Genomic DNA, 12,548 nt, shown 5'->3' with positions numbered 1-12,548 from the left:
TCAAGTTTCTTGGTTCTTTGCTCTTGGTGTAAATCGAATACATTTGTGGAGTCGTTTAAATATGTTGGATTTTAAATATACTGTCATACAATTTTTTTCATCGATAGTCTGTAATTGGAACCATAACTCTTATTAATTCAAATTGTATTAATATGTAAAGACCAAGTGCAACCTATATCATCGTTAAATCTTATCTTATAAAACCAGTGGAACTTCAAAATCGTTAAAATTCATGGATCCCGCCGCATTGCGCGGGTACACAACTAGTTTTATAATTAAGGGTAAAACGAGAAAATGAAAACTTATTTCTTTAAAGGCTTATTTTAAGACAAACTAAAATAAAAACGTAGACACTCTATTTAATACAGACGAAGTAGCGGTTAGAAAGACAGACAGCATGTTTGACAACACGATAACATATTCAACATTTTCGATCGAATTTGGACGTCATCGAGTATTTTTTTTTTTTTGTCATTAAGTGGTAATTAATTTATTAAATAAAAATTAAAAAAAGGATGAATCATGCATGTTTTTTTGAAAAAAAAAAGGGACAAAAAAATAGAGACAGTAGTTCCAAAAAATGGGCACGGGGAATGTACCAAAAAACGAGCAAGAAGGTGGACATGAAATGGGAATTTTGAAATTTAAAACCAAAAGGGGGTACACAAAAAGATGCCCTTTGAATTCTGCATCCTGGTCTGCTTCTCTGCTCGTGGGTTGTAAATTAACACATAAACAAACAAAAACCCTCATCATCATTGCATCAATCTTTACGAATTAATGTCTCGATTTTACCCTGAATTGAAGGTGGGGTTTTGTTCGTTTGTTCTTGAGTTTCTTGATTACTCACAGACGGTAATGATTGCGAATTAGACGATTGAACTTCACTTTGAAGATAATGGGTATCCATCAATCATGAATAGAAATTGTATAAACAAATGATTGAAGAATTGAAAATTAGGGTTTACCAAATTGGATTGTTCCTTGTCATTTTTGCAGTAATATTCTTGGGGGGGTTTTTGATTGATTTTTAAATGTCCACTGCACCACCAAAGCATAGATTCCAGTGTTTTTTGAGCCCTCAATTCTCATTTCCTGAAGTGGGGTTTCTTGATTTTGTGCCCTCTGTGTGTTTTTTTCTCCATTTTGATTCTCGCTTTCTCTTTCCATCTTTATCTTTCCCATAATCAAAAAGATTTCTTGCTTTTCCCCCTTTCTTTCACCTCTCCTTTCCATGGATGCCATTGTTTCTTTTTGGATTTTAGGCACATTGTGTAGCTGGTTCACACATTAATCTTTGAATATTCACTTGTTTTAAATTCTCTTCTCAATTTTGCCTATAAATTAAGACTCCCCCAACCAAGGTGTTTCTTCATATTGCAGTTCATCTTTGAATTCATTCAAGCTTCTGACGGTGGTGGTGGTGGTGGTTTTCATTAGTGCATTTCCTTCTCAAACTGTTTCATATAATCATGTCTAAGATGAGTTATTCAAGTGCTTCTATGGGTTCTGGTTAGTTCAAACTCCATTTTCTCCTTCGTGTTTTGTTTAATCAATGATTCGGAATGGGTGTTTCTTAATCAATGAAATGTTGCACACTAAGTGTTTGATAAAAGTTTTCAATGAATTCCAGGGAGTAGAACTGCTAGGAGGACTGTTGAATTCGGGAGGACATATGTTGTGAGGCCAAAAGCAAAGCATCAAGCAACCATAGTTTGGTTGCATGGCCTTGGTGATAATGGTTCTAGGTAACATACATTCGTACATTTTTTTCTTCTTGTTTCTTGAAGCAATTTCATCCATGGAATTGTAGTATATCATGTTCATCATTATGTTGTAAAGATTTCTTTTTGGATCATTATGGTTTAGCACCAAATCTTGATGCCCTTTTTGTTGCATTGCAGTTGGTCACAACTTTTGGATAATCTTCCTCTTCCAAATGTAAGCATATATCAGCCTTTTGTCTTTTCGTTCTTCGCTCTTTTCCTTAAAATGGCATTCGGTGACTCTAAAACTGTTACATTTTTGCAGATTAAATGGATATGCCCAACTGCTCCTACTCGCCCAGTGACTGCCCTCGGTGGATTCCCTTGTGCTGCATGTAATATATCATATCAAGATTGAATCATTAAAACATTCTTTAAATTCAAGTAAAATTATGAAATTTATCGACATTTTCTGGTTCGTGACAGGGTTTGATGAAGGAGAGCTTTCAGAAGACGGTCCAAACGATGTGGAAGGTTTAGATGCTTCAATAGCTCACATAGCAAACTTGTTATCAACAGAGCCCTCTGATGGTAATTTTCGCTACACCCAAATCCGTTTTCTTTTTTCTTTCGTACATTGGGTTCAATTCTTTAAAAGGTTATGGAACTCAAAGTATGTTTGTTAGCAGCTTAATGAGCTTAACGGGACATACAATTTATTTGGTCAGTTATACATGACTCTTTGGTAGTGGCTTAATGATATAGAAGGTGGCTTATTCAGTAAGTTTCTAGGGGGAGCTTTATGCAGAAAGTCAAGTTTTTTTTCCAATTTTGCCCCTCCCAATTAAAAAACAAGTTCCTTCCATCTACAAAAAAACCATCCCAAACAAAAATCTTTCCAGTCTATACAGACAGACAAATTAATTTAAACAGACAACTTTATCCATATAGGATGTAATGAAAAGATAACAACAGCCCCTCAGCGATTTTCTTGTTTTTTTCCCGACAGTTAAACTTGGTATCGGAGGATTCAGTATGGGTGCTGCATGTGCTCTTTACTCTGCAGCTTGTTTTGCTCAGGGAAAATATGGAAATGGCAACCCGTACCCAATTAATTTAAAGGCTGTCGTTGGATTGAGCGGGTGGCTTCCTGGTGCACGGTATGATTCCTGAATTCCGCATCTTACTCATAATCCGATGGCAAAAACACGAAAGATTTTTTGTGCCGGTTGCTGGAAATTTGAAATGATAAAAGCATGATGTTGGTTCTATATATATACATCAATGCAGGAACTTAAGGAACAAGATAGGAGGATCAACCGATGCTGCAAGACGTGCTGCTTCGTTGCCCATTTTGCTCTGTCATGGACTCTGTATGCTTTTCAAACTTGGTTCTAATTTCTACCTCACTTGCCAGCAGATGCCGACAACTGCATCTGTTAGCAAGACATGTCACTCTACTATTTAGGGTAGATGTCAGGTCTGCATACATCATGATCCCAATCCCATCTCAGGGATATACGGGGATCGTTTGGTTTGGTTTTTGCTAGCATTAGCTATCAGCTGACGCTGACAAGTGATATAGAAATCAACATGGAATCAGTCACTCTACTTTTTGGGGTAGAAATCAGGTCTACATGCATCATATCCCCCCAAACCCCACTATAGGATGGGATATACTGGGTTTGTTTGGTTTTGTCTTTACCAGTGTCAGCTAAGCTTATGCCGATTCCTGTATGCATTACAGGTGATGAAGTAGTCCCATACGGTTACGGAGAGAGGTCCTCCCAGATGATGAGTTCAGCTGGATTCCGATATGTTTCATTCAAAAGCTACGAGGGGTATGAAATTAGAACTATGTATTCCTATTCCACATAGCTTAGAACCCTAAAAACGCGAAGATTTTGAGGTTCGTGATGTGATTTTGCAGGCTTGGTCACTATACGGTCCCTAAGGAGATGGAAGAAGTGTGTCAGTGGCTAAATGCAAGGCTTGGAGCCTGAGATCTATCGAAATCTTGATCAAGTTTTACGCGTATGGCAACGGCAGGGAAGAGCAATAACCCAAGAATGACTAGAGAATTACACGGATTTTGAGTTGGGAGAAATAAGTAGAGCTGTAGAGGGGCTTCGGTGGCGATTGGATGGTATACATATAATATATATAACGTTGTTTTATAAGTTCGTTGTTATAAAATAAAGAATTTCGGGGGTCGGGTGTCGGGATTATTGGTTCTTAGATGGGAATTTGTTGTTTGATAATTTGAGTTTTGGGATTTCATTAAGATTGTAATGTGATATTGACTTTAGATGGTAATAGCCTTTTGTTTGTTTATACATGTCTATCTTTAACTTAGTGAACCACAGCCGCCATGGATGTTAACGAGCCGATTCGAGTTTTCGCTCGGTTCGAACCAGATGTTCGTTTTATAATTTTAAGTTAAAATTAACTTCAATTTCAAGCTTAGAGGGTGTTTGGGATTGCTTATTTGAAACAACTTATTTCTACAAAAGCACTTATTAACTTATTATAAGTCAGAAGGGTTTAACTTCTTCAAAAACTTCTTATTACCGGTATAAGTTGTTGATCCAAACACTCAAAAGTGCTTAGTACCGGTGCCACACTGAAATAAGTCAATAAGTTGTTTTTATAAGTAATCCCAAACACCCCCTGAGCTTTATAAGTTTAACGAAGTTCAATTCGATTTTGCGATTTTTATAAAAAGAAAAAAGTAAAGAAATGGGGTGATATGGGCCTTTTTTAACACAACAATTTAGAAGGTAGTTAGATGGGCCTTTGGGCTTTAGAAAAAAGAATATGGTAATATGGGCCATTTACTTAGCCCAAATTCTTGGGAGTTGGTTCATTGTATTTGCCTTCGGCTCTGGCCTATGGGCTATTAGCCATAGACCGCCGGTGTGCAGCCTTGACGCCTTTCTATGCTTCTCCTTTCTTTTCTCGCCGGAGTCCGGACGACGTCTCTCCGACGACTTCTCTACTTTGCCTCTTGCAATCAAGCCTTCTTCTAACAGCCTACAGGTATGCTTTCCTTTTGCGAAACTTCTACCTGTTTCTCTTTTCGTCTGTCGATTTGTGTGTCTTTTCTCACATTATTTGGTTGATTGATCGATTGATTTCCGTTTTAATCTTTGTTGTTCTTCTCCTTTGTTATGCTGATGAGAAATAGGCTATACACATACTTTGATTTTGTTGGAAAAGGGAATTTACATCAGATATTTGAATTCATTTCTCTTGAACATTGGAAGCATTGCTCGTTTGCTACATTAAGCAATAGGATGTTTACAGAATAGGATGATGCAGGCATTGTTTGCAATTTGCAAGGGAACTGTGATTATTCAAAGTTCATAGCAGTATCAATTCTGATGATTAATTAGACAAATATGCATTGAATGTATTGGCTACAGGTGTTCTGCAAAAAAGACTTCGTATAACTGCATAGCAACACCTGTAAGATCCCAAATCAGTTGGGGAGGGGAACTGCCTTATAAGATACTGAATACCTCCTCTACCAGACGCTTTATAAAAACCATGAGTCTATATGTATATGTATATGTATATGTATATGTATATGTATATGTATATGTATATGTTTTAGTGTTTAGATAATCTTGTATAACAATTTAAATTCATATAAAGTTATAAAACTAAAAATGAAATATAAACCATTTATATCAATATATCGAGCTTATAAAAAAATGATATCAAACGTATAAAATTGGGATTTAAATCTCTTTAAGTCCTTACTACTTTTTTCAATCTTAAAAGAATTCATGTTCACATCACCGTACACATGAATGAGAGCAAGGACATATCTATTTAGGGTTTTAGTCTTATTTTTCCTTTTAATATTTATTTAAGTTTTAGGTGTTGTACATAATTATTATTTATCCTTCAAGTTATATGTTAAAAAAGTCAGAAAAATCCATGCTTTACAAAATAGCGTGCCCTGACACATCGTAACGCGTTACAACGGAAGTCAAGCCTTAGAGTGCAACCACATGGGTTATCGTCGCGTCGAACCAAAGCCTTGGTGTCATAACGTGTTGTAACGAGGCCATAACAAGCAATTTAGAACCATGACTTTACACCAACATAAGGTCTTATTCAATAACGTTTTTGATTTAAAAACTCGGATTTTGTCCGTCATGTTTGTTAATTCCTAATGGTTTAGGTTCTTTTGTTTAACGGTTATTAACTTTTTTTGTTAAATATAGTTAAATGAGGGGTAATTTAATCATTTTCACTGTTTTTTTAATTTTATATTAAAATTTAAAAAAATTATATTTTTAGTTTTAAATAGTGAAGCAAAAATAAAAAGAATAACTACCATCTTTAGGGGTTTTTTTACAGTTCAGTATTAAGGACGATAATCAAATGAGAACTATAAAAAGGTTACAAACATGTGAGAACCGATGTAAAAATATATTTTTAAATTATTATTTTTGATCAAAAACTATGATTTAACATATTGTTTTACATATATTTATGTTCACCTTATGAAAAAAAATTACATGTGAAACTTTTTTTTTGATTCACTCATGTCTTCGTATAATGAAATAAATACATGTGAAATTATTACATTATGAAACAAATATATGGGAATCAATATCTTAAATCCTATTATTTGATGGAAAAAAATCATTTAAAAGTTTATTTTTAAATCAGTTTTCATAATGTTCGTAACCTTTTTGTGATTATCATTTGATTTAACCCCTAAAAACATAATACATTTAATAGTGATAACAACTAAAATATCTCTCATTTAATTAGATTTAATAAAAAAACGTTATAGAAAATGGTAAATTGCATGATAAAATAACGTACTTTAACTTGATTCTTATTTTAGGTAACGTACTTTTAAAACTTTCATCTTGATACTTAAGATGTAAAGTTTTATAATTTTAAGTACCCGGGTGACTGTTTGAAATATTAAACCGATTATCATGTTGGTATGACGAGTGATGAGATGAAGTTAAGTTGAATAGTAAATAATACTCAGTTGGATATCACATTAGTCGTCACATCAGCATGGTAACTGGTTAATGCTTATACCGGTTACCCGGATGTTTAAATGTTCAAAATTTTACATTTTGGATACCAAAATAGAAGTTTTAAAAATAAGTTACCAAAATAAAAATTAAATTATAGTAAGTTATTTTTTCATGTAATTTATTTTATAAAACAAAAAACTAAAACCGTTGAGAATTAACAAACATAAATAATCAACTTTAAAAATTAAAAATAATATCCTTGAAAATTAAAAAAAACCTTTTTAATTTTGGATGATCGACATAGGCTTGTTTTGTTGTGCATTGTGCACCACAACATGTTCCCGTCGACGTTACCCTATCAACTGCACCCACGTGTCAACAATTCCCAGCCATAGCTTTTATTTTTAATCACATAATTTTATTAATAATTAATTCTAGAAGGATCTATAAATACACCTTCCAAACTTCCTTCTTACTTCCATACACCTCACCTGCAATTTTACTGCACAAAGATCAACATGAACATGTTCGGCAAAGACGACAAATCTCAGGTACTACAAACACCATTTTCTCTTCATGCGTTTCAAAAAACTGTTTTACTGTTCAGAAGCACTTATGTCTTATTCCCTTCTTATCTGATAAGAGGTAAACCAACCTCTTATTTGTCTCTTATTGTTCTCCAAACTGTTAGCAACCACGTTTTTCAATCGATCATTTCTCTCGATCGATCCTCATGTGTCTCAATTGATGTGTTTTAATAGAATTTAAAAATGTTAAATACCGTTAATGACGTATTTTCATTTAAATGAATGCTAATTATATAATTTAGATTTAATTTAGTAAAGATGATGAATAAATATGTGAAATTGTACAAATTTTTCTATAAATTTAACATTATAATTTTCTAATAGGTAAAATAAACAATTTAAACAAATTCAGACACAGTCTTATTGATTCAGATTTCAGACTTTAGCACCACCTCTTATTAATCAGAAGTGAAATAAGACTTCAGACGTCAACACATGGTCTGTTTCAAAAATTGTCAAATCATCCAAACCGGCATGCTAACGCCCCTACTCCCATCTTTCTAATTTTAACTTCAATTCGACCTCACATTTTTTCGTCTTATATCTGTAACCGGCGGTGACACAGAAAGATGCGGCCAAGAGTCCTAGCTTCTTGGATCAGGTAATTAGATTTTGGATGTCGAATTTCTTCAAGTTTATACTTAATTATAGCAGTTGATGTTGATAGCAAATAAGCCCTAGATTTAATTGAAATAATTGGGTGTATGTAGACCGGTGATTCAGTGAAGACGGCCGCACAGGGTGCATCAGATATGGCTGGGGGAGCCGCGAATAGTGTGGCGGGTTTTGCACAAGGTGCGGCAACCGGAGCGGCTAACTTAGCCGAGGGTGCCGTTGGTGCTGTGAAAAACACCTTTACGAAAGACCCACCCGCGAAGTAGCTCTGAATCTCAAGGATTGTTATTTGATTTCCTTTTATTTGATGTAATGTTGGAAATTTATTTAATGCAATCTACTCTACTTCAAAATAAACAAAAAAATGGATCTTTAAAATATGATGTGGAAGTCCGATAATTAATTAGGAAATCATTAATCGGGCAAGAGTAAGGGGCTGTTTAACACAAAATTATCCGATAAGTGTTTATCTGTAAAATTCAACACTATTACTTACTTACCGAGTAAGATTTTTATCCACCAAAACGGCACTGTATGCGATAACTTACCTGATAAGCTTTTACCGTGAAAAGAGCCGTTGCCTTCACTTACCAGGAAGACTCTTGTTCTTTGTCTCGATCTTACCGAGTAAGATTCTTGGTCTTTGTCATATTCATCCGGTAATATAATATGATTTAATAAGCGCTTTATTAATCACTGACCTAGTACAAATTGAATAAATGTTTAGTGATTAAGAATATGGTTTGCATCATCATTAATCACTGACCGAGTAAAAGAAGCTTGATAAACTCTATGTGTTATGCTGATATGACGAGTGATGTTGTATCCAACTCAGTTTTATTTGCTGACGTAGTTAGTAACATGAATCTTTTAATCTAAAATTAGTTTTCAACCTATTATTCAGATACTTAAATATTTAAAACTTTACATTTTAGATATCAAAATGAAAGTTTTAAAAATATATTATCTAAAATAGAAATCAAATTAAAGTACATTGTTTTTATGTAATTTATATTTAAAAAAAAATCCTTTCTTTAATCTAAAAACTGTTTTATTATTTTAAATAAAATATAAATTCGATTTTAAAAATATTAAAAGGTAAATTTGTTTTTATATTATAATTTCGGTTATTTCCCTTTTGAGATTTTCTTTATCGAAAGTGACTCGTTGTATTTTGTGCATCGCAACATATCTCCGTCGACATTGCCTTATCTAAAGCCGTGTCACCATCATCTGCCACGTGTCGTCGAAGCCATGCATTTTGTTCACAATTTTAGAAACAATTAGTTCTAGAAACATCTATAAATTAGTACCCCTTCCACCTTTCTTCCATACCAAACACCTGCAATTTTACTGCAAAAAGGGGAGAGATAAAAATGGCGAACCAACAAAACCAAGCCTCCTTGGATCAATCTCAGGTATTCCGATCACCGCCGTCCGACGGTTTCTCCGGCCGTCTTTCTAATTTCAATTCCTAATTCTTTTATATATATATATATATATATATATATATATGTGTGTGTGTGTGTGTGTGTATATATATGATCGTGTGAGACATGTGCAGTTGCATAGAGATGCAGCATCGAACCAAGAACCGAGCCAAAATGCTAGCTTCTTGGATCAGGTATTAGATTCAGAATCAACGGATCTGCATATCGAATTAATTTCTGCAAATTTCATATTTATTTAGGGGCCGTTTACCCAATTGCTTACCTGGTAAGTTCTTATCGATATGAGTCAAAACTAGCAAGATTTTAATACGTCAAAACATATCAAATACAACAAATTTATTGAGTAAACGTTTACTTAGGTAAGAGTCATCATCCTCACTTACCGGGTAAGACTCTTTATTATTCTCATTGCTCTTACCCAATAAGATTCTTGGTTCTTTTCATATTCATCTGATAAAGAATTTTATCCGGTAAACACTTACCAGTAAGTGTTTAGTAAACGGTCATTTAAGCGCGTTTGGTATCAGGATATCATAAAACAGAAAAGTTGTTTAACGTTTAGTAGACAAAACTGAACAAAATAAAATAGATAAAATGATCAATTTATTTTTAATAAATTGTTTATTTCTTTATATCTTGATTAATTATGTAACTTATTAATTATAATAAATATCTTTTATAGCAAACTATCGTGAAATGGCACAAAAATAAAAGTTTTTGTAGTTTCTAATTTTTTATTTTACGTCTTTTTTATTATTATTATTTAATAAATTATATAAATTAATTAAAATATAAAAATATAAATAATATAAAAGTATTTTTTACACTTGACAATAAAGTGAAATTTCAGATAAATGTAACATACGATAAATAAAATTTAAAAAATTGAATTAGATGTAAAGATAAAAATTATGTTTTATTTTGAGGTTATATTGGTATATATAAGTTTGTTCCAGCTTGTTCTAGGGGTAGGGGTGAAACACTTTTGTTCCATTTTGCTAAATAGTGATCCCCTTTTTACGTTGTTATATTGTATCTAGTTGTACCGAACGCACCTTTATAGCAGCGATCAATCAATTAGAATATTAATCTACAATTGGTTTGAATAGCAAAAAAAACCTAAATTGAAGGTTGGGTGTAGCAGGCTAGCGATTCAGTGAAGACGATGGCACACGGTGCAGCGGACGTGGCTGGGGGTGCAGCGAGTGGTGTGGCGGGTATAGCACGAGGGGCGGCAATGGGAGCGGCAAATGTAGCCGAGGGTGCTGCCGGAGCGGTGAAAAACACCTTTGGGAGTAACACGCCCTCAAAATAGAACACCCTAGGGAAGGTGTTTGATTTCCATGAATTCATAGAATTATGTTCAATTGCCAAAAATTTTGATTTAATGTGCTCTTTACTCCAAAATAAACAAAAACCACATCTTTTCATTGTTTAATTTATTATTGAATTACATAATATTTATATACAACAAATAGAACAAATAAACTCACATATTTTTCTTGTCTTTGGTGAGGTTTGAACCTTTTTCATCCTAGGAGGTCAATTACTCACATACCTTTAAGCCAAAGGCCATTTGATAATCTATAGTTTATTTTTTGAGTAAACTATAACTTTTTTTATTAACCTGAATATACAACCTGCTTATATGAGCTAAATAATCATAGGACGACCATTCGCTTTGAGGGTAGTTTGGAGTCATCGTATTTGAATCTCCATGACTACAAATGGGTTTTTATTTCTCCTTTAATTCGAACGTGAGACTTCTAGACACTTTTGATCTTTGAAGACCAAGCTCAAACAGATCGGGTACCACCCTTACGGTTGAGGAAACTATAAACTTGGTCTCTTTTTGTTTGAAAGTAACACTTGAGTATATGCACTTTTGAAATTATAATTTTTTTTTATTAACCTCTATATCCAACCAACTCTGCGATCACCTGCTTTGCAGATAGCCCGGAGTCGTCGTATTTGAACCTCTGTGGCCACGAAGGGATTTTTATTCCTTCTTGGATTTGAACTTGGTACCTCCTGATACTTTTGACATTTGAAGTCAAGCTCAAACCAATCAAACACCATCCTTATGGTTAAATTATAAGATTGGCATCATTACAAAAAATGTCCATATTTTCTCTAATAGCCATTAAAGATTTTGTTAAAAATGAGATATTTTGTCGTTTTATCAATTTTTTTGTCTTTTAAAATCGATTTTATGATTTTAATCGATTTCGATTCTTGTGGTTCTTGATTGGGTAACAGACATTAAAATAATGAGAATGACCCTCATTTAACGGCCATTATTAGGAAAGATCAAATCTGAAATCTGGACATTTTTGCAAACCATGATAGTTATATTATATATTACATTTCAAACTCGAAATTGAAATGTAACTCGATTCTAAGGTGACGTTTGTTTTTTAAGAGGTGTAGAAGTCTGAAGTTTTATTTCACTTTTGATTGGTAAGAGGTGGTGCGGAAGTCTGAAATCTGAATTAGTAAGACTGTCTGTTAATGTAAACTGATGTATGTTTGAATTTGTGTAGATTGTCTATTTTACCCATTAAGATTATAATGTTGAATTTATAAATAAATGTATATAATTTCACATATGTATTCATCATCATGATGAAATCTACTTCTAAATTATATAATTAACATTCATTTAAATAAAACTATACGATTAACGGTATTTAACACGTTTAAATCATATTAAAACACATCAATTGAGAGAGGTAATGATTGATTGAGAGAATTGATCGATTAAGGTTAATCGATTAAAAAACGTCGTTGCTGAGGGTTTGAAGAACAATAAGAAGTAAATAAGAGGTTGAGTCACCTCTTATCAGATAAAAATGCAATAAGACATAAATGCCTTTAAAAAATTGAAAAAAAATAAACAGTCTAAATGGCTTTACATCTTGATGAATCAAACATAATTTTTTCAAAAACAAACAAAAATTCATATCAAATCTTATGAATTAGACGGGCCTAAGGTGTTGTTTGACAGTTGTTGAATGATTTAGTGCAATGGTTAAATGGTCAGAATGATTAAGAGACACTTATGATATAGTGCAAAATAAAATATAATTGTTTGGTAATTATTTACAACAAAATTAGGGCGTTTAATGGTTAAGGGAGAGTGAGAGACTTATGATACAAAATCATTCAGAGAAATTT

General features: G+C 33.2%; 2 protein-coding genes across 4 annotated transcripts; both read left to right on the top strand.

Moving 5' to 3' along the window:
- Nucleotides 1–700: 700 nt before the first annotated feature.
- Nucleotides 701–4,037, top strand: LOC112509530 (acyl-protein thioesterase 2). Of its 2 annotated transcripts, XM_025114530.1 has the most exons (10): nucleotides 701–807; nucleotides 1,384–1,512; nucleotides 1,634–1,748; nucleotides 1,905–1,941; nucleotides 2,032–2,101; nucleotides 2,193–2,297; nucleotides 2,716–2,866; nucleotides 2,997–3,079; nucleotides 3,454–3,547; nucleotides 3,637–4,037. In XM_025114530.1, exons 2-10 carry the CDS (start codon nucleotides 1,473–1,475, stop codon nucleotides 3,707–3,709), a joined length of 768 nt encoding a protein of 255 aa, XP_024970298.1. In that variant the 5' UTR covers nucleotides 701–807; nucleotides 1,384–1,472; the 3' UTR covers nucleotides 3,710–4,037. The 2 variants fall into 2 exon arrangements, with proteins under 2 accessions (XP_024970298.1, XP_024970297.1); XM_025114529.1 differs by lacking the exon at nucleotides 701–807 and having other exon boundaries at nucleotides 918–1,512.
- A 5,236-nt stretch (nucleotides 4,038–9,273) lies between these two features.
- LOC112510563 (protein FAM71B-like) lies at nucleotides 9,274–10,799 on the top strand. Of its 2 annotated transcripts, none has more exons than XM_025116028.1 (3): nucleotides 9,274–9,338; nucleotides 9,485–9,544; nucleotides 10,516–10,799. In XM_025116028.1, exons 1-3 carry the CDS (start codon nucleotides 9,297–9,299, stop codon nucleotides 10,684–10,686), a joined length of 273 nt encoding a protein of 90 aa, XP_024971796.1. In that variant the 5' UTR covers nucleotides 9,274–9,296; the 3' UTR covers nucleotides 10,687–10,799. The 2 variants fall into 2 exon arrangements, with proteins under 2 accessions (XP_024971796.1, XP_024971795.1); XM_025116027.1 differs by having other exon boundaries at nucleotides 10,513–10,799.
- The last annotated feature ends 1,749 nt before the right edge of the window (nucleotides 10,800–12,548 follow it).

Source organism: Cynara cardunculus, assembly GCF_001531365.2.
Source record: "Cynara cardunculus var. scolymus isolate 2C chromosome LG 3, CcrdV1, whole genome shotgun sequence".
NCBI lineage: Eukaryota > Viridiplantae > Streptophyta > Magnoliopsida > Asterales > Asteraceae > Cynara > Cynara cardunculus.
Note: the sequence above shows the minus strand (reverse complement) of the source record. Positions and strands in the feature narration are given on the sequence as shown.